We start from the raw sequence: 25921 nt of genomic DNA, 5'->3' as shown, positions 1-25921 counted from the left end.
AAGAAACTAAAATCTGGCGGCAAATCCACAAAACACATTTTTTATTGAGGGATATCCGAAAATGAGAATCAATATACTGTCCTAGAATTAAGAAAAGGTTATCACACTGACAAACCTAAAACTGAAAGGCCGTACCAAAAATAAGACAAAACACATATAATGTATATTTATATCTCGGGGGTGTAAGTATTTTTCAGGATCAAATTACCTTGTCATCGGTTCATACCAGGATATAACTTCCTACTAAATGAACCTACACGAATATATAGTCCAAATGTAATTCATTTAATATCATTCAATAACTCTTTTATGGCCAGAAATCTTGTGCTTATCAATGAAAGAAATTATTTTCTTAAGCTAAAATTGATTTAGCTTAGTACAGTAAAAAATAGTGTAGTTACAGAGTAATAAGATAAAAATCAGTAAAAACAAGTTTTTGAATGTAATTGCAACTTAATTTAGGAGAGGTTTGAAATTTTGGGAAAATTTGAAATGGAACAAAATTTGTATATGTGTCTGAAGTTGGATTCTGTTTAAATACTTCAGAAATCAGTGGAACTTAATGATTGACACTCAGTTAGTATATTAATAAGGAAATCAGTTCTAAATAATATGGGAAATGAAAATTTATTTTACTTCATGTAATCTTTGAAATTTCGTTCGTGTTACAATTTCAAAAGAATCATAAACCTCCAGTGCAAACAGCACTTTGATTAATATTAATCTGTGGTCAAATGTAGTTTTTGTATTTATTAGGGAATTTAAAACAAATTTTTGAAGGGTCATCGTATCGAGGCAAAAACAAAAGAAAAATAGAGCAAAACTTAAATCCAAATTTCTGATGGTCTAACAAGTTTACGCTCGGGGCAATTCGTCATTATTATAACCTGACCTCAATAACGATGTAAACTTCCGGTTGGAGAACAGACGAAAATTCGCCACGTTCCTTTTTAGAACGAGGATTGAAGTAACATATGCGATGGTATTTTAAGATTTTAAATGAAACAGGTATTTAATTATCTAAATGAATATGTTTATACTATTTAAGAGTGTTCGTCGCACTTAGTTTATTGTCAATCGCCTAGCAAAGACTGTGATGTGTTTCTTCCAAAATCGTGAAGAAGCAACCAGTTACATTCATGTACACTGTATATATTTGTTCGAACCTTTACCCAATTTACGGCCTATTACGCATTCAAAGTAAAAAAAATCGTCTGACGATTTATATGTATTTAAAAAAATAAATGCATATCCAAGGTGTAGTTAACATCTGTTTGTTTTCTCTCTGTTTCCTCGACATTTGCTTGTGTTTGCATGTGAAAATACATTTTACCCTGTAAAAATAGTTTCTTTAAAGAAAACTGGTATTTTTTTTATTACAAAATATTTTGTTCCAACCATAATTTCAAAATAATTTTAGTATTTTGACACAGGGTCAATTTCTAGGACACTTTTTGGTAGGGTCTTAAAAGTGTAAAAGGTACATGTACCCATACCCAGATGAATCCGGGTTGTTTCGCTCTAATTCCGGTTCGCACCTGAGTGGTTTTGCCCTACTACCGGTTCTCCCTGGGTGGTTTCGCCCTAAATCTCCTTCACCCGATGTGGTTTTGCCCTGATTTTTGTATATCAAAATAAAATAGTGAATTTAAGGATTTAGCAAATTCAGATGCTTTATTAATAAAAAAAAATGCACGTCGGTATCCACATCAAAAAATATTCTTGATTTATTATTTTATTGTATTTATTCACTATAATTATTCTATGTCTCTTGTGAAATAGCATTTAAGCCTATGCAATTTGTGTGTAAATAAACTAAGTCAAATGTAAAACTGCACAACCAATTAATATCTACCAAATAATGCAAGACTAGAAATTTAAGCATGTCCTGCTCTGGGGGGTGTCTTGTTTTTTTTTTTGTTTTTTTTTTCTTTTGTTTTTTGTTTTGTTTTGTTCTTTTGCTGTTTTTTTGTTGTTGTTTATTTTGTCTTTTGTTTTTGTTGAACTCTTTATATGTTTTTACTCTTATAACTCATCAATCTGTAAACTTGCTGAAGTCTTTCTTAGTTTTTCTTTTAATGTGTAGCAGCATTATATATATATATATACTTGCTGTCTTCAGTTGGACTGGTTCTTGGACTTGGTAATTAATTGCAAACAATTGACAAAACAAAAGCTTTGATTTATTTATTTATTTATTAAGTATATTTACCAATATGTATTATACAACATCAATCAGGCAAATACATCAGATAAGCATGATAAAACAGATTATAATCAAAATGAAGTTTAATGAATAGCAACACCAGAAAAACAATAACAACAATAACAATTGCAATTTATATACATGTGACTCGTGCCTAGGTACACCTGACGTCCATTTACATATCAATTAACTTAATTATTTTATTACCTATGTAATCTCAGGCAAGTGCTTAGATTATACTGTTGTAAAGAGATAACAATTGACGCTCATTTACATATCAATTGAATTAATTAATAATTTAAATTTGCGTAATCTCAGGCACATTTACACGTCGCATGTAAAAATTCTTTTCTATATTAATTCAGTTCTATATTAGATTAAAATACCTTAACACCATAAGAATAACCATTACTGGATACCAGGAGTCTGCCACCGCGTTTGCTTCTCAAGAACTTTGTACACCACTGGCTCCTCTGGTAGTATGTCGTCTGGGAGATCAGATTCTGCATTAAGGGATCTGCAATAAAATTAAAGCAATGTAAAATCTATAATGAATAAAGATTTCATAAGATAAAAGAAATACAAGGACAAGTTTAAAATTTTAACTAAAACATTGAACATGATGAAATACTTACAAATTTTTATATAAACTCCCATGTCCTGTGGTTCTTCTGTGTTATCTGCTACTCTTTGGTTTACATCAAAGCTGGCATCTATAGGGTTGTTGACCTGCATGGGTTCTGGTTCTGGTTCTGGATGGGAAGGTTGTGGCTCTGGCTGGGCAGGTTGTGGCTGAGCAGGGTCTTCTTCAGGTTAATTGAATAAGTAAAAAGAAAATGATAAAATTTGAATATAACTTTTAGACTTTAATATAAGAAATAAAGAAATATTTTAAATAAATGTAATTATTTTTAACAATGTACATGTTCTATATCAATTATTAAATAAATAATTCAATTGAATATGTAAAAAAATAAATGAAAAAATATGAATGAAATTTTTGTATTTCTATATATATTAGAAATTCAAATAAAAACTTTAAATAAATGTAACTTTTCTGTAAGAATTTTAAATAAATACTTTAACTAAATGATTAAAAGAAAATTGTTGAAAGACTATGAAAGAAATTTGATGTAAGAATTTTAGATTTTTTTAAAATAAAAAAATGATATTCTAAATTAGATAAAGCATTCCCTACCTGTATCACATGTACGGTGCTGCCATCTGTTACATGCATCACAAGTGATGGCATGTTGACGAGGTCGGACTATCTGGTCACAAGAAATACACAAGTTGTCTGCCATAAGGGCATGTCAAGATACAAATTCAAGAATGAATATGCCAGTTCGAACTTATGTCTTTTATACATTTTTGGCAATTGCTTAAAATAACATTTATTGTCAATTACTGTTTGACGAATATTTCTGTAATAACTATGTCCGTTATATTAATTTTCTTAATAACTGAAAAACCAATCAAAATTTCAATAAATACCTAATTGCTCCTTAATTAGGATTAATTACTTATTTTCTGCAAACATGTTTTTTTAACGAGTTCTTTTATTTTTCTTTAGAGTACTAATTAGTTTATCATGAATAACAATACCTTTTATTTATTAAAAAAATCAATCATTTACCTGTTAATTGATAAGAACGAAACAACTCGGGGTGAACATGTAACTAGGGCGAAACCACCCGATACCTACCCAGATAATGTTTTGCTAAAATATTCATTCATATTGTATGTTGAGAACTGAAAATCAAAAAAGTCTGTCTCAATTCATTTCTAATCAAGAAAATGAAGTACATGTATATTTTTCTAATATTGCTTGTTTGATCAGTTTTCTCAAGTCAAAAGGTCTAAAATGTGTAACCAGAAGTTACCATACCAAACTAATTATTGACTATTTCTCACTTTCCTATCCAAATTTTATTGTTTTCTTAAATCATGAATAAGTTAAAACTTCACTTTAAGACTTTGGATAAAGTTTTGAAAGATTTGATATTGTTTAAAGAAAGAAGTGATTGAGTTTGAATTCCGTAGCATACCTAGCGTCAATCCCTGTACCAGTAAAGATTGGATACAATCTTATCCAGAATAAAAATCACAGTCTCTTAAATAGTGTCTGATGTGATTTTGATTTATCATCAATGAAAATTTTGATATTATCATGATGATTTTATGTCAAATATTCATTAAAATTGTACAGATAACAAAAATACCAGACTTTAATTTATGGTATGGGAATTTCAGGTTACACATTTTAGACATCTTGAAAAGAGAAAATCGAATAAAATCAATTTTTTCGAAAAATATTTTCAAAATCATTAAATATAGCGTAACCATCATATCATTTTGTAAATGTGTACCAACTTTCAGCTGGAAATATGTAATAATGAAGTAATTGACAAAATAGAATTAGGGTGCAGAGAAAAGTTGGTGGAAGTACAGGTACAGGTTACACATTTTGGACCATACCCACTTTTTGTTTTTAAAATTTGGTTGCTGATGGTAGAGAAAACTTATTATGTATTTATGAGTTCATTTGTACTAGTTTAGTTACATTAATAAAAAAAAAGATAGTTTAAATGGGGTCTGTTACAGATAATAAATTATAGATCTGTATTAAAATACTACATTTATATTCATTGATCATCAAATCTCCCTAATTTCATCATATTTTACAGAATTTAATGGTACAATCCCTAATTTTTAGGATTTATATAATGGATTTAATGTTCCATTAGAAATTGTTGCCGTTAAAATCAGTGTCAAATTATTATAGAGTATCCATTCAAAATTTGGATATGTACATTAAGTTTCCACATTTATGGTAAAATTAGAATACGAAGATTAATTACATTTGTAAATTTGATGTTGATGATATATAACAGACTTCTGGTATAAATGAGATACATAAATGCAGTGTATTTATTAGATATTTTGTAATATGATTTTATGCTATGCTTATGATGGACAGAGCTCAATGTATGACCTCAAATTTTCATTAAAACACCCATTGACGAGCGTTATTTAAATCTTTGTTTACAGTGCATCACCATGATTTTAAGGGCGAAGGCTCATTACATGAGGAGAATATGTGAGACTTTCTTCTCGGAAAGCTTATCACATTTCTTCACAGCCCCATATTAAGAAAAAAGAATTATATACATTTGCATAATGTCAAAAATGGTGGAACATTGAATCCATTATAAGAATCCTAAAATAGGGGATTGTATGTTTAAATTTGGATATGTATGAGGAAATTAGGAGATTTTGATGATCAGTGAATGTGCTAATACATGAAGTCTTCATACATTGGTTTAACTGTCATATTTGGATATGTTACTTTATGATTTTTATTTATTATTGTTCTGCAGTGTAAATTCAGTGAATGTGACAGTGCATGGAACAAAGAATAAAGTGAATAAAGCTGCTGACCAATTCATCATTTAAGACATACTGGAGAAAGGATCAAGGGAACAAAAAGGCGACTTCGTTTTGACAGTTGAGGCTCTAAGAATGGCAACGCAACGCAAAAAAGAAGTACCGCATACAGTGGAGCAAACAAAATTTGAATCCTACGAATCTCTACCACATATGACATATTCTGCTAATATACCTCAACCAGATTATTCAAAGGAAGACGAAAAAGACAAAAAGGATAAGAATGAACTCAAAGGAGACTATGGCAACATTGCCTTGTTGATGTTTCTATATATACTTCAGGGGATTCCCCTAGGGTTAGGAGGGAGTATTCCCATGCTTCTTACTAGTAGAAAAGTAAGCTACAAAGATCAGGCCATGTTTAGTTTTGTATTTTGGCCATTTAGCATCAAGCTCTTATGGGCACCACTTGTAGATTCTCTCTACTTTTCATGGTTTGGCAGGAGAAAGACTTGGTTAGTCCCTGTGCAATATCTAATTGGGGTTTTTATGTTAGTTCTCTCTTGGAATGTTGATGGTATGCTGGGAACAGAGAATGGTTCAGGACAAGTGGGCATTTTATATCTGACAGTAATATTTTTCTTACTCAACACTTTAGCTGCTACTCAGGATATTGCAGTGGATGGATGGGCATTAACAATGTTATCAAGGTACTGTTCAGGCTTTTATCGGGCTTGTAAGTCTGGTCACGTGACCCTGTAAATCATTTTGTGGGAGTTATACAAACGGGTCCCAAAATCCAATTCCAAAGAATTGGAAGTGGCCCTGAATAGAAAAAAAAACAACAAAAATCTATTCTTAAATAATTTGATATGATCATTTTTATGATGAGAAAAGATGCCGTCGTTTTAATTTTTTTCTAAAATAAAACAAATTGTATTGGTAACATGCTTTTTGTGCTGATCACAGAATTAAGAGATCATTAAGTTGTACATTGTATGTACCAAAAACCTTCATACAAATAAAAAAGAGCTCACAGATTTGATCCATTAGTGTTTTTAATAGTTTTTCTATACACATACCGGTACATGTATCTGCTTGACTTGGTCACTTTATTTTCTGTGATATTTTATAATGACTATTTTCCAGACGCAATGTAGGTTGGGCCAGTACCTGTAACTCAGTGGGACAAACGGCAGGGTATTTCCTAGGAAATGTTCTATTTTTAGCATTGGAATCAGCTGATTTCTGTAACAAGTATCTAAGGTCTGAACCACAGGATACTGGAATTGTTACATTGGCAAGTAAGTACTAGCATCAGGCAAAAAAAAAAGAAGATATCTGTTGCCTGTTACCCTGCCCTTCCTCTTTGTGTCTACTGTTAACATTTTATGTAAATTTGGGCTCAAGCACTGTTAATGTCTAGATTGTTTCTCCATTAACTCAATGTAAAAATGTTTTTTTGGAAAAATAAAATAATTTCCCTACTTACCTAGCCAATTTTTTTTCTAGCTAGTACATTGTGTGTAGCAGGAAATAAGACTATTTTGTTTTTTTCGCCTTATTGTAAAACTGATGTAACATTATTTCTAAGTCTACTGCCTGTATACCTCAATACCTCAAATTGACAATTTTAAATGAAAGTTTTTGCTGGCTCCAAATAATATTTTGTAGTCCTATATGTATTGATAAAACCTTTGAAATAAAGAAATATCTTGAAAAAAAATGTCACAAGTTATGGATGAATTCAAATTAATTAGAAAAAATGGGTTATTAATATTTGACCTACAAGTTTTGGGGCGGTTAATTTACTATTTGATACTTTTTAGATTTAGAGAGATATTTTCTTTCTAGGTTTCCTGTATTTCTGGGGAATAGTTTTCTTCACAACCACAACTTTAGTATGGATATTGAAGCGGGAGGAGGATGACCCTGATGCTAATGTTGAAATGGGAATTGTTGACACTTATAAACAACTGAGTCGTGTTATACGTCTACCTGCAGTGATTTCCTATGCTGTCATTATATTAACTGCAAAGGTAAAAATAATGTAGTAAACCTGGTGTCTATTCAGTCTTATCCTTTCTGTTTGTGAAAAAACACACAATCTGTAATACTGGATAAACATTTAAGGAGGTAGACCTAGGTTAAAGGACATAACTCTTGAAATCAATGATATGTTTGTATCATAGTCAGTTTCACCAAAGCCTTTCAAGCTTTCCTTTGAAACAGAATAAATCAATCCAGGTTACTTTGATGCTTACATTAGATTGATGAAAAATGGTGAATACAAACGTTCAAAGTCTGGTTACTATGTTAGGCCTGGGCCCGGTGTCAATAAAAAAATATCAAATTGTGATGTTCATCAAATCCTTCCTCAACTGAAACTTTGACCAAACAGATCATTTAGAAATAAAAGATAATCAGTTTATGCGAAATTGGTTTATAGACTTCCGGATTGAATCTCATATGTTGAACTTGTCTTTTATTTGGTCAACAAAAAAAACCAATATTTTTTACAGGACCAAAGGCATTTTACCTGACATGTCCATCGGTCCTGTGATATTTCATTTTCACAAGATTATTTGAGAAATTTCTCAAATTGAGATTTTTCTCTATCTGAGCCTGAATATTTGAAAGATTATCAAGGAAACCAAGATGCTAGCAAAAATCAAAAGAATGCAATCTAGGAACAAAGACCAGACATGGAAAAACATAAACACAGAAAATAGACACAGTAAAGAACATAATAATGAAATAATACATACACAGTAACAGAAGTAAATGAGCAACTCAGACTCCACTAAAAACTGGGAGCATGGACCAGGTGTATTGGTAGGGTAAGCGTCCTGAAAACAAGGTCATTTACTAGTACAAGAGTTATTTTAGACAAGTTCTAGGAACAGATCAAAATTATTATGTTCAAGCTATGTTTGAAAGTTCATGCATACATTCATTTATTTACTTTTATACAGACTTTGCTCTAATACATGTATATTAAGCCAAAGAAAATTATAGTGGGGAGACATATTGAATTTGCCCTGTCTTTATGACTGTTCATCAGACTCTTATAAACTACTGCACAAATTTTCATGAAACTCTATAGGTAATTATATGTAGTTGTGCATAATACCAGAAATTTATGATCCACTAAATTTTGTGGGAGTTATACTCCTTTAAGTTTGGAATGGGTGAGACATACATTTATGTAAGCAATAACGAACTTGAATTCAGTTCGACAATACAAGACTTAGCTTGTTAACATGTATGCGAATGTGATTAACAAATGTATATTCTAAGTTTTTGTTTTTCTGATGAGGATATTAATTTCTATTTCAGATAGGATTTTCAGCTGCTGATGCTCTGACAGGTTTGAAGCTGATTGAATCTGGGATGCAGAAACAGACTCTAGCCCTGTTTGCTGTTCCTATGATCCCTATACAGATTGTATTACCATTGGTAATCAGTAAATTTACTGCAGGTCCTAAACCAATGAATGTGTTTCTTAGAGCAATGCCTTTTAGGTAAGTAAGGCTATACTTCTTTGCACCTACAGCTAGTTCATACTTAAGTGCAAGGCTGTCTTTACAATTTGTACATGTGTATAAATAATGTATTCCTGACAACACATTAAAGATACTATTTAGTTAAAGCTGCATTAGCTGCCAAATTTGTTCAGTTTTGATTCTGCTGAATTTTGCTGATTCAATGAAATAAGTTCGTAGTTTGTAGAATATTGTGAAAACAACTTTTTTTTTTAATCAGATAAGATCGATAGGTCTGATCTAATTATTTTTCGCCATTACTTCCAAAGATTACTGACAGGACATTCACCAGGGTTAAAAATACTTTAACCTTGGTAAAAAAACCCATAAAAATTGTTCTCATTTTCTCATGCGAAAGTAACTAAAGCTTTCAAAATCCTGAAAAAAACCTGCTTATAGTGCTATTCTTTATAGTTCTGTTGCACCGTCCCTGGCTTTTTATACCACTGCAAAATATTTGAGGTTGTATATTGGTACGGCGTTGTCATTGTCGTTGTCTGTAGACACTTGGTTTTTGTGCGATTGAACTTTTCAGAAATAAGAGGCCTAAAATGGAGGGGTGGGTGGGTAGAAACACGCATTTATCTGATGTCCAGACAATAACTTTACTATTAGTGAATGAATCTTTTTGAAATTGTCTATTTTATTTTTGGTGCGATTTTGAATTTTTTTGTTATCAGATTCTGCATGAAAATCACTGCCTGCATTATTCAATCAGATTTCAGGTATCCCTTACAGTTTTCAAGTTATAAGAGGCTTAGGGGGACCACGCTAAAAAATGGACTTATTTATTTTTGGTGGGATTTTGAAAAAAAATTTTTTTTATTGAATTTCGAATGAAAATTCCAGCCTAAGTACAAGAGGTTTAAGAAGTTTGCTTACCAAATTAACCCTGTCATTTACTGTTTTTGAGATAATGACATATAATGTGATCAGTGTAATCATTAATATTTTGTTGATGCTACAATTTTCACAAGAATCAAAAACCCCCAGTGCTAACAGCACTTTGATTGATATTTTCTTCTCTCTGTATCTTTTTTTTTGCCCCCCCCCCCCCCCCCAATGTCCAGTTAGGGGCATATTGTTTTACACCTGTCCGTCTGTCCTGTTCAAGGTATATAGTTATTCTGCTTAACTCCTCCTACAGTATTTAAGGTACAAAGTTGATACTTTGCAGGATTATATATGGATGGAAGATGTGCATATTATCAGGGTTTTCATTTCTATCAATATTTTACATTTTTAAGGATAGTTAAGGATTGTTGGACTTAATCATTTTGTCACCATTTTGAGCGAATAGGGTACATGTCTATTCCGCATAAATTGTGAAAATTGTAGCATAAACAAAATATTAATGATTACATGATAGTAAAATACAGTATTTAGGTCAGGAAGTTGATACTTTGCGGAGTGATTATATGTGGATTAAAGATGTGCATAATATTAGGGTTTTCATTTCTATCAATATTTGACATTTTCATGGACAGTTGGACGGTCATTTTTACACCATTTTGAAAGAATAGGGTACATGTCTATTCCAAAGATCTCCTTCTATAGTATTTAAGATAGGTAGTAAATAATTTACAGAATAATTATAAAAGCATTAAAGATCTAAAGATTATCAAGGTTTATGGTTTTAATCAATATTTTACATTTTAAGGGTTGGTTGGACTTAGTCATTTTACCATTGACATGGTGTGTTTTGTTGCAATGCTGAAGACTTTGTTGTTTTATTGTGTTAAGTGTATAATACAAAATGTTGCTGTGCATGATCTTGACTTTTATTTATGTCAGAAAATACATGCAGGGGCATCAAATGTGTCGCTCAAACACAATAATCTTCTCATAAATGAATTTGACAACCATACATTATGTGGTAGCTGTGTTGAAATGGAGTACGTGGGCACCCCTTTGTCTAGTTTAAAACAGGCCATGCAAGGCTTTTTCTCATGAGTGCAGGCTAAATGTTACTGACCATATTTATGCAACTATATAATATAATTGTTGTAATAACTCTGCCCTTTTTGGGACATTGATTACAGAAATGTGTATCTTGTATCTAAGAGAATAAGACACCACAGGTCTCTGAAAATATCTATGTTGGGTTATCGGTCATGCAAATATGCAAGTGCTAGACAAATGCAATTCACTGAAAAGATTAGTCAGCATAAAAATTAATTTTTTGATATAAAGATTTGTCCAATCAAATTACAGGATTTTATCATAATTTATCTATGTGTATATTTTATGAATAATTTATGGTATGTTGTAGGTTATTACTAGGATTGTTATACACCTTTATAGTATGGCTATCATCACAAGTCCAGGAAACTCCAGGAAATTTCCCAGCATATTTCTATTTTATTATATTGGCTAGTTATGCCTTACACCAGGTATGATTGTAGTTATGCCTTACACCAGGTATGATTGTAGTTCTCTAATGTTTGATTTTCTAATGCAATAAATTTTTTTTTCATAACTCTCAAATGTGCAATAATTTTTTTTTCTCCTTTTTTTTTTGTAGCAATTGCAAAAATATAAAAGTTGAAAAATTGTGTATTTATAGAGATGGCATTAAAACTGAAAATAGCACTGGGACTGAAAACAATTGGGTCAGATGATATCAATCACTTATTTCTTTTTTGTTGATATGAATTACCTATTTCTTTTTTGTTCTACCTGAAGACTTAAAAGCAATACATTTCTCTGGACATAAAATGACATTGTTGATTATAAAATCTTTTTGGAACATTGTAGGTAGCATTATACAGTATGTTTGTCTCACAGATGGCATTCCATGCAAAGATTAGTGACCCATCAATAGGAGGAACATACATGACATTACTTAATACATTGGCTAATTTAGGTAGACACACTAGAACCAGGGCTATATATAAATTATCCAGTGGATATGTATTTTTCTCCCACTCAAAGCCGTTTAATTAAAATGCATGTGACTTTTAACCAGTGATTTAAATTCTGCAAGAGTTTTCCTGCCATATTACATTTTTCAAATTTTCTACATATTTCATGTGAGAAACTGATTCTCCTTCTGCCTGTTCTTGATTAAAATCATTTCTCTTCTCCCTGTGGTAAAATAAAAATTTCAACATGCTTGCTGAATCTCACATGCAGAAAATCTTATGTTACCATATTAAGTGGATAAATAATTTTAATCATTACTGCAGCAGAATCTATACATCCATCAGGTAAAGTCTTGTGTCTAATCTAATACAGACAACATAGTGTGCAATAATATAGAAAATATGAGGATAAGTTACTAGGAAGAAAATGTAAAGCATTCCTGAATATCTTCTTTTATTACAAGCAAATTGCAAATGTTTTCTATATTGGTCAATAACAAATGTAAAACACTTATTTTCATTATGATATACTGTTAATTATTGTTATTTTCACAATTGACACACACTATTGTAAGTGTAAAAAAAAAAGTAGTACCTGATAATTATTTTTTTTGCACTATGGAACGCTAATTACTTTCAAAACAACAAAAAAAATAATACCAGCAAATTTATTTGAATGAAACCATGAAAATTAGCAACAACTAACATACTATGTTTACTGTAAGAGTAATCAAGGGAACCAAGATTCTAGTTGAAATCAAAAGAATGTAATCCAGGGACAAAGACCAGACATGGAAAACAGACATACACAACAAAGAACATAAAGTAACTAAAATAATACATACAAAGTAACAAAAGTAAATGAGCAACTCGGACTCCACTAAAAACTGAGAGCATGGACCAGGTGCATTGTAGGGTAAGTGTCCTCTGCTTTTCTAGAAACACCCGCCGAGTTGTTCATAAAAAGTCAAAGCCAGGGTAGACGAAAGAGGAAAGGAAAACTATGACATGTTGAACAAATCAAGTTTTCATAGTGCAGATGGATACACTGTAACGATCCATGAGTAAAAGTGTAAATTTTAAATAAAGTTCAGTATTCCTAAATGTGTATTATTCAGCGTCAGTTATGCACTATTGTGTACATTCTTGATCCTATATTAAAATATAACATTAAATGTTATTGTAGGAGGCAATTGGCCGGCTACAATGGCATTATGGTTAGTGGAAGGTTTAACCTGGAAGACCTGTTCAGGAGGATCTGGTGACTGCTCTACAACAGCCTCACAGGAGGTAAAGTATATTTTCAAGAAAGTTCATATTTCGTTCATAGTCTCAAGTTCATTCTGTTTCAATTCATTTTTTTTTTTTAAATCAGAAACATGCGTGTCAAAAACTCACTGATCTGAAAATAAATTTTTTCCCAATGAAGATTTCTCTATTTGTAAAGACCACTATTTGATCATTACTGGATTTTGTCAGAAATTTTTCAATAGAAACTTAGAAAAATGAGGTTCTTGACAAAGTTATTTGCCTTTGAAAAGTTCATTTTCAGTGAGTTTCAATGAAATTACTCAATTTACCAATGTGATACGGAAAATCTCGTCTCTTTTCCTTGATTTTAATAGAATAATAGTGCTAATAGTCAAATTACACTTTCAAAATGGTGTTTTTTTTTTCATTCCACGTTTCACCTACTGCCTGATTCTTACAGAGACTGACACTTACAAGATCACAAACAATTATATGAAAGTTGAAAACATTGCATACATCAATTTGATTTTTATTATCTTATTACTACAGGCCTGTAAAACAGCTGGGGGCACCTGTCAAACCACTCTCGATGGATATTATATAGAGTCATTTTTATGTGTGGTATTAGGCTTTATGTGGTTTCTGTGGCAACATAAAAGAGTAAGACAGTTGGACAATTTATCTTTAGATGCTTGGAAATGTTCATGATAAAGGTACTTATAGTTTTCATTAATTTTCTTACATGAACATATTTATACATATTTGGGATCAAGGTTCATGTACACATATGTATGGTGATTTGACTACAAGTGTTTATTTATTGTTGCTTTAACTATTTGATAAAAGATGTTTGTATAAGTATAAAAATCAGGTCAGAAGATACTTCAACATATTTATTGTTAAAGAATTTCAATGTTTCAGTGTTTAAGCTATATTTAAAGATGGGTATGCACTTAAGGAGGTAAGGGACACAACTCTTACAAATCATTGGAATGTTTGTGTTCAGCATTTGGCATTAATCTCTTGTAATCATCAAAGTAACTTGGATTGATTTCATTCTGTTACTTTTCTAATATATAACTGTATGCTTGTCTCAATACACAGAGGAGAAAAGAGAGAATATTGTTGTAAAAAAATTTCTTACAAAAACTTAAGGTTTTCATTATCGATGTATACATTTAGGTATACTTTTTAGGAAATTTGGAAAATAGTCTAATGATTTATTAATTTAATGAGGAATTTTCTAATTTTTATTGTTTTGTTATGTAAGAAAGGAAATTAATGTATACATAAGATAGGGAATAGTTTTGAATTTGTAGTTCCTGAAAATGATTAGGGTAAGCAATCAACAGGTATGCAATTAAATAGATTCCACAGTACTGGTATAATACTTGTATATAGCATTTCTGTTTTGATAAGGTTGTTACACTTAGATGGTCATTTGGTATGTTTTTTTTTTCATTTTTTAAAGACCAAAAAACATTTGTTTTTAGTATGAATGTAACCAGATGAAATGAAATTGTAAACTTGACAGCATCTATACTTCCTTTCAGTAAAACATAGAAAAAGATAATTATCGATAGAGCATCAGTAAAAATATCTTTAGCCAAATATAAACTGGTTTTCAAAATAGATTTTACGTCAGGATTGGTCCAACACGCATTCAAAACTACCACTTTAAAGTTATTTTATATATATTAAGAATAAATTTTTGATTCTGAAATTTTACCTTTAAAATTAGGGACCAATTATTTTATTACTTAATTATGCTAAAACACTTCATGAGAAATGATTTAGAAAAGTATATTTTTACCTTTTTTTATAATTTTGTCTTACATAATGTATTTAGTGTCAAGTAGCACTCTTTATATACTATATTCCAATAGGTTCATTCATCAATCTCATCTGATTTTGTAGATGAACATTCAAATTTTCTGTAATAAATTAACAAGGAATATAGTTTATGAAATTCAAGGTGAATATTGATGAATAGCTGTTTTTCTTACTGTGATGTTTATTTTGGGGCAGTGAGGAATATTATAAAACATGTTATCAAGGATGTTCGTTGGTCTGTATAATAACAAATATTTCAAGGCAATCTTTTAAGATCTTTTGTGCTAGAGTGATATGGGAAGAAGGATAGGTCAGTGTGCTCATTTTTTAGATACATGTACAATGTATTAGCATTTGAAATTTTGGCAGGAAAGGATTTCTCAAGATTTTCATGGGTTTTGTCTTAGTAGGTTTTTATCTTTTAAAAACAATACCGAAATAACAAGGATTTCATGAAGTTACCAAATAACATTTTAAGGTGTGTTTAATGAAATTATGTAAAGAAAAGTGGAGGGGGGGGGGGGGCAGTCACTGGGCAAAAATAAAATGCTTTGAAATTGATAAACCCAGAGGAGTGTTATAAGCTGACAAAAATGGCTGAACATAACCAGCGAACATCCCTAATAGTATGTTAAATGCATTGGACCAGGTGAATTTTTAGATTTTTTTTTTTATAAAAAAAATGATATTAGATTAAGTTTTATAACTTAAGTCAACACTAAACTTACATGTTTATATTATAAGGGCTGTTCCAGTAAAAAAAAATATGAGGGATTCGGGGAACACTTTTATTCTTTGTCCATGGGTGGGTGTCCAGGTCTCTTGAGAAAATATAAAGTTTAATTCAAAACATCAATAGAACTTCTATGAGTGACTCCTCTGGTGAAAAAGTGCCTTCCCCAGGTACCTCACATCTTTTAATGGAACAGCCCAAAGAAGTTGAATTGTTCGTTGCTTGGCATTTGGTGGATGACCATCTCATTGGTGATCATACAATATCTCCTATTTTTATATTTGTCTTTGAACTATTTTCCCAACTGTGTGTGTTCATGTAGATAGATATGACATGGGAGGAAGTCTGCTTATATTTACTGGGTAGGTTTTACAATCACTGCTACTTCTTGGTGCAATTCCTGTTAAGAATGTTCAATTTTGATCAATTGTTAAGCAGAAATTATTGAGTTTTGTTTTGATATTGTAATTCACAATGTCATTCTTTTTAAATGTTTAATTAATGTTTCTTGTGATGCTATTTTTGTAATAAAATATTCTTTTTCCTTTTTTGATGTTTGTGTTTTGGTAATTGACCACTATTTAGTGTTATTTATTAATACCATCAGTTATACATTAGGATGATTTTCCTCTTTATGGAATCAACAGATAGCAAGACTGGGATCTTGGAAGAAGCATATAAAACAGCTCACCTTCCAAGGCACCTGAGTTCACCTGTTTTTTTTTTGGTTTTTTTTGTGGATCATCCTGCTTGTTTAAATTAGTAACCTTTTCTTTAGTAGTTTGGATTTTGTTGGACTTGTTTTTACATTCCCATCCCAGTTTTCTCCATAGGTTTAACTCTGTATTGTGCTGTTAGAAACTTGTTCATTTACATTCCCATCCAAGCTTTCTCCACAGATTTAACTCTGTTTTGTGCTGTTAGGGATTTGTTCATTAACACTCACATCCAAGCTTTCTCCATAGATTTAACTGTTTTGTGCTGTTAGGGATTTGTTCATTAACACTCCCATCCAAGTTTTCTCCATAGATTTAACTCCATTTTGTGCTGTTAGGGACTTGTTCATTAACACTCCCACCCAAGTTTTCCCCATAGATTTTCCCCTTTTTGTGCTGTTCTGGACTTGTTGAAAGAACCTGTCAACAAAAGTTGATATGAACCTATCACTAAAGTGACATGTATGGAACACCACCAAGCCAAAGCTTCATTCTAAATATAACATTGTTCCCATGTAGGATTCTCACAATGGACAATTAAACTTTATACTCATGTCAAACAGGTGTATACACATTATAAACAGGGGTATAGGGTATACACATTATAAACAGGGGTATACACGTTATAAACAGGGGTATACACATTATAAACAACAAGAATACCACTGGAATTTTTTTATTCCTACAGTCACTTTTTAACATTGATGTCATAATGAACATACGGTTACCAAGATAACAAGTGTTTAAAACAGAGTATGTAACCTTAGTACATTGATACTTTACATATTTAAGTTGATCGCACTGCAATGCTGATTCTTCCACTACAAGATCGTTGATTGCATTGTTCTAATATCTACTGTGTGGTTATAAAAATTAAGACAGTTTATATACAAAAATAACTTATACATGTCAAAATAAATAATGATAAAAAATCATAACGACAATTTGTGAAAACAATTTTCACTTCATTTTCTTCAGGATGCATTGCTTGAAAGAGTTATTTTCTGGTTATAGAAGCATTTGCAGTTATGACTGCATAATTTATATAAAGAAAGTATCTATAGATACCTGTAAATTGAGAACTAAGTGACATGGAAAACAATATAAAATCTACAGAACATTTAACGAAATAACGTTACTATATATATCTTTAACTATGATCGATGATTAATTCCTGCATCCTTAATGTACCTCAAGCTCCTGAATGCAAACCAAGCTCAGCTACCCATAACATTATCAAAATTACAAAATATACATCCATTGATTAATATGACAGTAGAAAGTCGCTTAAAGAGAATTCTGGTTCATTTGTTTTCCTTCAGGATATGTCCTACAAAAAACTGTAACAAATCTGTATTGAAATTCATCCTTAGATAAATGTAGTGTATCGTCCAAATTGAAAAATTTAATTATATATGTTTGCTACTTAATAAAATATCATTTTTACATCCATAAGTATTTTAGAGAACCCAACATAACACATTAATGTTTTCATTTTTTTGTTCAACACATGCATCTTCAAATTCAAATTTCAGTTGGATTTCACAACAGAAAAAAAAATCATAATCAATATTTCAAAGCCTCAAGATACATGATATTTATTTAAACTAACCCCTCCCTTAAAGGCAAAAAGATGACACACTTAAATAGGTGACACCCTGAAATCAACCCAAGTTACTGTCACACAAATAGGTCACACCTTGAAATCAACCCAAGTTACTGTCACACTTAAATAGGTCACACCCTGAAATCAACCCAAGTTACTGTCACACTTAAATAGGTCACACCCTGAAATCAACCCAAGTTACTGTCAAGATTAACTGACCACTTTCTTTAAGATTAAATACAAGCATTTGTGAGGCATGATTAGTCATTTGTGAGGCATGATTAGTCCTAAAGAAATAATATTTTTGTTTCCTGCTACCAGCCATAAAAAATAAGAGTAGGTAGAGAAGTCATTTTATTTTTCAAAAAACATTTTACCCAGAGTTAATGGGGGAACAATCTAGACTTTATACTTAAAAGTGCTTGGGCCAAAATAGTCATAAAATGTTTAGGGTAGGTAGGGTAGCAGGAAACAGACATATTATTCTTTGGCCTGAACAAGTTTTGTGAAGCATAATAGGCATCATTTAATCCCTTTGCCTAGAAGGGGGATACAAATGCAAAACAATGAGAAATATTAACATGTAACAATAATGAAAAACATGTACACAATGACAAAACCATATCAATACAAAATAATTTTTGTATATTCCATTGAGAAGTATTCTGTATCATTTCAAAGAAAGTTTGATAGATTTTACAATTTTAAATGTTGCATGAAATCAATCTTATACTCTGACAATAGCATATTTATTCTACACATACAATTGATTTAAATTCTGTGGAAATCTGTGTTAATAACAGACAAGAAATACAAAAATCTGAATATGGAATTCAGTAGTCCATGACAGGTCAGTAAATAGGATGGACCTGGGGTGTTTCTTATTAAAAGTTCCATTTCTATCCTTGGATATGGAGAAGTGATGTACCTAGATGACATGGTTTCACTAAAACCCAAATGGAATGCTGTACAGACTATGAGACACCATGATATGTACAATGTTAAGCACTTCAATCATTTCTACTCATCCAAACATATAACACTCTTTCCTCCGTTCATTTTTGGGTCCTTGCTGTGGTCTGATCCTACAATAAAAAAAAATCATCAGTTTATTCAACAATTAGATGTTTGGCTCCTAGACAACTTATTTATCAAGTTGACTGTTGCTGACTGAGACATTGAATGCATGGTAATAAAACGTAGCAATAAAGAAGCTTTCAGTCTATTTTTAGACTTTTGAAACAATAACTTTAATGAAAGAAATCCAGATTACTTTCCAAGTTTAACCCATTTTAACAGATTTTTAAAATAGTATGGTGTAATACTAGAATAACTACCACAGCTGTAATAATTAGGGAAATGGAACAACGGCAAGGTCTCACAACATAAAAAGAAATGAAATATCTTATGCATGCAACTGGATACAACTTTTTAATTCACAAGTAAAACTAGGGAAAAGTTAGATCACAAATGGATACCCCCTGCTTCCCACCCTGTAACCATACGTTCCCAATATTAATAAGGACACCCCCTGCTCCCCACCCTGTAACCATACAGTCCCAATATCAACAAGGACACCCCTTGCTCCCCACCCTGTAACCATACAGTCCCAATATCAACAAGGACACCCCCTGCCTCCCATCCTGTAACCATGCAGTCCCAATATAAATAAGGACACCCCCAGCTCCCCACCCTGTAACCATACGGTCCCAATATTAACAACAACATCTCCTGCTTCCCACTCTGTAACCATACAGTCCCAATATTAACAAGGACACCCCCTGCTTCCCATCCTGTAACCATACGGTCCCAATATTAACAAGGACACCCCCTGCTTCCCATCCTGTAACCATACGGTCCCAATATTAACAAGGACACCCCCTGCTTCCCATCCTGTAACCATACGGTCCCAATATTAACAAGGACACCCCCTGCTTCCCATCCTGTAACCATACAGTCCCAATATTAACAAGGACACCCCCTGCTTCCCACCCTGTAACCATACGGTCCCAATATTAACAAGGACACCCCCTGCTTCCCATCCTGTAACCATGCGGTCCCAATATAAACAAGGACACCCCCAACTCCCCACCCTGTAACCATACCGTCCCAATATTAACAAGGACACCCCCTGCTCCCCACCCTGTAACCATATGGTCCCAATATCAAGGACACCCCCTGCTTCCGACCCTGTAACCATATGGTCCCAATACAAACAAGGACACCCCCTGCTTTCCACCCTGTAATCATATGGTCAAAATATAAACAGAATCGTGAAAAAATATCTAGAGGTTATAATTAGTTGTAGTCTTGTAGAGAAAATGTAACAAAAAATTTGTATACAGCCAGACAGACACCATGATCTTCATTTACCTTCTGAAATTTTGGGGATATAAAAATTCTTCATGACAATGTTTCTTGCATTAACTAATAACTAAAATCTTTCAGAGTTTGACAAAAGATATCATCCAAGTACATAATAAAACATCTGGTCTCAAAATATCTATTGTAACATGCAATCTGCTTTTACTGTATATAATAGCAAAATTTCACTGGCAATATTTTCTGTAAATACATAAAAGCCATGCACTCATCAAAATAAACCAACAGCCAATCAAAAGCAATGTTACACCTCCAACCAATGAAAACCTATGTTAATCCAACGAGGATAACTAATCAACTGTATACAATATTTAAATGGAGTTGAACCTTTCATACCACTTCTTTTATGCATTCATTTCAAATGCAGATGCATCTTTAGGAAGTGTTGACAAAAACACACAAATTGTTACGATTTTAGGCTTTGCCTATTAGTGACTGAGCTTTATGTACTCAAATAATGATTTTGTCATGGGTTAAGTCTTGACCAATGGGAATATAAGAGCTTCCTATGACTCAAAACTGTGTCTATGTTAAAAATTCCAACCATCACTTCTTAACTTCAAATTTGAGTCCTTCATGTTTGAGTATTTACATATATAAGACACTGCTGACACTCTGTACATGTATAAACTAAAATTTTATAAAAAACTATTAAAGAACCTTAGTGAGCGTGCTCACATACCCCACGTGTACCAATGTTGGATACTCAAGTAAATTTGTTCATAGAGAAATACATGTATAAGGACCCCAATAAAAAAAAGGAATTTGAGTGTTTTTAGGCTTTAGACCTTGATCTTTTAACTAAATTCTGTTACTCAGAATGGTAGTTTCAAACTCCAGACTGTGATTTCTTTGAGTTTTAGTTAATCCAAAGTAAATATCATCTTAGCAAAACAAAACATACACTTGCCCTGTAACTTATCATGGTGATATTATATACCAAAAATCATGTCCATCTGCAAGCGTTTAGAAAAAAAGAAGTCAGAAAAACGGTTATTTCTGTGAATTTAGGTAGGTTTAAAGCCCGTAATTTCAATAAAAATCATCAGAGCAGAAGGAAAATTAAACATAACCTGTAACATATCATGGTGAATTTATAAAACAAAAACCATGTCAATATCTGCAAAGGTTATTTCTGTGAATTTAGGTAAGTTTCAAGGCGCGCCATTTCGATACAAATCATCAGAGCAGAAGGAAAATTAAACATGACCTGTAACTTATCATGGTGAATTTATTTAACAAAAACCATGTCAATATCTGCAAGCGTTTAGAAAAAAAGTCCGGAAACATTTCTTCCTGTGAATTTTGCTAAGTTCAAGGCTTGTAATTTCGGTAAAAATTAACAAAGCAGAACGAAAATTAATCTAACTTATCATGATGAACTTCGTACTATAAATATCAATATCTGCAAGCCTTTAGAAAAAAAGTCTGGAAAACTGAAGATGGACTGACCGACGGACTGACGGATGGGTAAAAAACATTATACCCTTCACAACTTCATTGCGAGGGAAATAATTATGTTTCCAACCAAGAACTCTTTAGATAGGTAAACCTAATCATAAAATTGTACAATACAACATCGACTCTGGACATATGAATGAGGTTAACAATTACAAAATCAAATTTCAACTGAACAACAATATAATATATGAAAGCATATATCTTCCTGATAATTTCCAGTTTAAATCCGACTACAATCAAGCTTGATAATCCAAAAGCATAACACAAGTATCAAGCCAACAAGCTTTAGGTAGCATGCTTAAATTGTGAAATAGTCACATGCCTTCATTTAGACGTACTTTGACCAAGTAAGGTCTTTTCAATTGTCTTGTTTATGGCCTCGGATGAAACCACCCAAGGAAAAGACTCTCCTGGCAAAAATGGGCTCTGCTCAAATCCAGAAGGTCCTGTTTCAGCAAAGAGAGCATAAACAACTTAGAATTCTTTTACAGTTTTCTGGAGATGAGGCTAGCATTTTTTTCATCCACTGACTGGTTAAAAGAAAGCCACTATCATGAAAGTTAATACTGTTAAAAAGTCTTGCAGCTTTTATCTTCGTCAAATTCACAATTCTCAATATAAAACCACATGTAAATCTATAAACAAACCAAGTTTTATCATGTGCAAATAAATATCTTGAAAATCATATCAACATTAATTGTATGTTATGTATTCCACAAGTTAAAATTGGTGATTGTCAAGCATTCATGTACCAAATAACAAGTGAGTGTTAAATATTATACAGACTTTTTTGACACCAAACTCACCATCAAAATGCTTTGAACACACACCCTAACACAAGAACATATTATCCAGGAAACTGGAAAAAGAATCAACTAAACCTTTTTCTGTTTCCATGGAAACTTACCTGGAGTACCAGCAGGAGATCTGTGAGATGGACTAGGCTGTACTTGACCCTTCAGGGCAGAAACTTGGCCTGGAATACCAGCTAAAAGTAGAAATTACTCAATACCATACACTGTTCAAAATACTTGTTTTAGAATTAATAGATTTGATAAACACAGTCATCTGTTTAGAAGACCACATTATCAAAATAATGATATAAATTTACATTAAAAGACATCCGAGAAACAATGAATTACTGAGTCTTAAAGACATGTAATTAAATTTTGGTACTTTAACTGCATGCATTTCAGTGTAAAGCTATTTATTCATAAAAAAAAAACAACAATAACGTGCATACCTATTGAACTGAAGCTGTATTAAATTTAATTCTATATATATTGCTAACATGTAGATATAAAACAATAAAAAATAATAAAAAGCTCCACTATAGCAACCCCTTTCTCTTTGTACATACAGCTGTATACCATAATATGCCTGTCAAAAGGCAGGCAAATACCAGTAATACACTGACATCTTACATTTGAGCCAGGTACAGTATAAGAACATATTACATGTATTTTATTTGGAATAATCGCAAGATTTCACCTTTAACCATAAGCATCACTAAGCAAGGGTAGCAATGTCAATGATGTAAATAATATTTTAATTTTTCATTCCAAAATCTCAGTTTAATTTGAAGCTAAATCCATGCATATTTGACTGAAAGACTAAATTGTTGTTTCAAAAATCGTCTTCAGGCTATGATTTTTTGGTGGATCAACTCCACGTCATTAAGCTTACATTAGACTTATGTGCACGTGACTCCCATTGGTTGGTGCTTTGTGAAATGGTGGCCAGGACAGACAATAATGTATTCTAACATATTATGGGTTGTAAGTATAGTGTATAAAAACAGGAGATGTGATTGCCAATGAGACAGTCATCCACCTAAAGTTAAGCAATGAACAATTAAATTTCTACAGGTTATCACACGGTCTTTAATGATGGGCAAAACCCATACTATAAAGCAACCTGAAAAAGGCCTCAACATACATGGAGTGCAAATATTCATAGTGGCATTCTATGTATTGTACAACAGGGGAGAGAAAAAAGTTCTCATCCTCCATACATTTAATACAGGAACAACCTTTATTAAGTGTCCCGTTTCTCATGCATTTAGTATGAGAACAGCCCTGATCAACCTATCCACTAAAAAAATGTCAAAATCTATTAAGTGTCAGTCCCCGTAAGAATCAGGCAGTAGGTGAAAAAAAAACATCATTATGTGTGTAATTTGACTATTTGCACCATCAGTCAATAAAAAAACAAGATTTTCCATATCATGTTGGTGCATTGAGTTATAATTTCATTGAAATGCATTGAAAATGAACATTTCAAGGGCAGATACCTGTCAAAAACCTCATTTTTCTAACATTCTATTGAAAAATTTCTGAGCAAAGCCAAGTGATGCAGAGATTAAATAATGGTCTTTTCAAATAGAATAGGTATCCTTGAGTGATATTCCATTGTCAGATCAGTGAGGTTTTGACATGCATATTTCTGATTTTTCACATTTTGCCTGATTCTTGCAAACACTTACGCTTAATCATTTTAGTTTTTCTATTGTTTACTTTCTGTCACAATAAAAAAAATAAAACTATCCAAAAATACTTGAGTTGAGGTACAACACAACCAATCATACTGCATGTATTAGAATATCCCCAAAAAGCCTTTAAAAATTGGTAATGTTCATGACATTGCTATCCTTTTCATGACAATGAACTTCTACATCCAACATATCCATGACCATGTTGGAATAACCAACTAATGATCATAGTTCAAAGGTTACATTAAGCAGAGTGATACAATGTAATGTAGTGCAGCATTTGTATGTTCGATAGACAACATTAAATTGATATTTTTTTAACTCTTTCTTCTACACCTAAAAAATAGAGTAAGCAATTGACTGATAGCTAATACCTGATAATCCATGCATAAAAAATGAAAAATTTACAAGACAATTACTCGAATACAAGTTCTACCAAAGATTTGGTATTTACAGGTACTCAATCATAATTTAATTCTTTCTAAGTGTGATAAACATATAGTCAAATCAATTCATCTGAAAAATAAAAAAAAACATCGTAAAAATTGGACATTGGACATCGTAAAAAGTGTTGCATTACTTGACCTAATTCTTCTTAACAAAAAAGTAAGCCCATGAAAAGAATTTCTGAAAAATGATTGCTTAACCATTTTTGGCAGGGTTGTACTCATGCAAGTGAGCTTATACAACAGTCAGGCAGACAAGGAAAATATTTTCACAAGATTTTTTTTCCAGGCAACTATAAATCACAGCCAAAAGGTATTTGGTATTCAACTTCAGTAAGGAGTCTCAGGTCTGTCGTACATCTACCTCCTCTTGACTGACTTTGGTATATTTTACAACATTTCTGTTCAAATGTGAAATTTGGGCAACATTTTCATGGATTCTGTCAAGCAAACACATTTGCAGGTTTCAATTTTCGCAATTTCAAAAAGGTTTGGCATTATATAGTGTTAAAAATTAATTTTTACTATTTTTCATGGTATTCTGTCCTCTCCGAAAATAGCAGGAATTATTATGTTTACTGCATTTCAATATAGTGTCCTGTATTGTGGGATGGAATTTCACATCTGTCATACTTCTACTTCCTGATTATCAGTTTGGTATATTTTTCAACATTTCCAGTCAAATGTGAAATGTTTCATAACATTTTTCTCCACAACTATAAATCACATTCACAAGAAACTTGGTATGTGACTTCAGTATGGGGTCCCATATTGTTGGATGCAATTCCAGTACAAACAGTACTTCATGGCAACCCGGCCATTTCTTCTTTGACACAGTTTTGTATTAAGTATTTTATGACATGCAATTATATGTTCTCTTCAATACATCTTTCTCACCTATTTGGATAAAAAAAATAAAAACAGAGCATACAATATATATGCACAAGCCCAAGGCAGCAGATTATATATACCATCTATGTGTACATACAAAACCCAATCA

The 25921-nt window shown here is 32.0% G+C and overlaps 2 protein-coding genes across 11 annotated transcripts in view; one reads left to right on the top strand and one right to left on the bottom strand.

The window, feature by feature from the left end:
- Positions 1 to 891: 891 nt before the first annotated feature.
- Positions 892 to 16367, top strand: LOC148601985 (acetyl-coenzyme A transporter 1-like). The gene is made up of 9 exons (XM_088555801.1): positions 892 to 1008; positions 5587 to 6303; positions 6743 to 6897; positions 7448 to 7632; positions 8933 to 9117; positions 11411 to 11531; positions 11896 to 12004; positions 13189 to 13292; positions 13803 to 16367. Exons 2-9 carry the CDS (start codon positions 5729 to 5731, stop codon positions 13959 to 13961), a joined length of 1593 nt encoding a protein of 530 aa, XP_088411927.1. The 5' UTR covers positions 892 to 1008; positions 5587 to 5728; the 3' UTR covers positions 13962 to 16367.
- An 828-nt stretch (positions 16368 to 17195) lies between these two features.
- The window catches only part of LOC148601984 (ATP-dependent chromatin remodeler Mi-2-like), a 37433-nt gene continuing 28707 nt past the window's right edge, over positions 17196 to 25921 (bottom strand). For 5 of the 10 annotated variants that reach the window (XM_088555795.1, XM_088555792.1, XM_088555790.1 and 2 more), the window contains 3 exons: positions 22892 to 22972; positions 22323 to 22430; positions 17196 to 19226 (listed from right to left, as the gene is read on the bottom strand). In XM_088555795.1, the coding sequence (XP_088411921.1) occupies positions 19162 to 19226; positions 22323 to 22430; positions 22892 to 22972 (254 nt within the window). In that variant the 3' untranslated portion in view covers positions 17196 to 19161. Of the gene's footprint in view, positions 19227 to 22306; positions 22431 to 22891; positions 22973 to 25921 lie in introns of all 10 variants that reach the window. The other 5 variants (XM_088555797.1, XM_088555796.1, XM_088555798.1 and 2 more) reach the window with 2 other exon arrangements.

The sequence above is a fragment of the Perna viridis genome, chromosome 12 (assembly GCF_037379345.1).
Source record: "Perna viridis isolate PV_CMFRI_1.1 ecotype Kerala chromosome 12, ASM3737934v1, whole genome shotgun sequence".
Taxonomy (NCBI): Eukaryota; Metazoa; Mollusca; class Bivalvia; order Mytilida; family Mytilidae; genus Perna; species Perna viridis.
Note: the sequence above shows the minus strand (reverse complement) of the source record. Positions and strands in the feature narration are given on the sequence as shown.

Coding starts and splice junctions, on each gene's coding strand:
- LOC148601985 (XM_088555801.1), top strand. CDS start 5,729: ATGGCAACGCAACGCAAAAAAGAAGTACCGCATACAGTGGAGCAAACA. Junction 12,005..13,188: donor TAATACATTGGCTAATTTAG/GTAGACACACTA, acceptor ATGTTATTGTAG/GAGGCAATTGGCCGGCTACA. Junction 13,293..13,802: donor CTACAACAGCCTCACAGGAG/GTAAAGTATATT, acceptor TTATTACTACAG/GCCTGTAAAACAGCTGGGGG.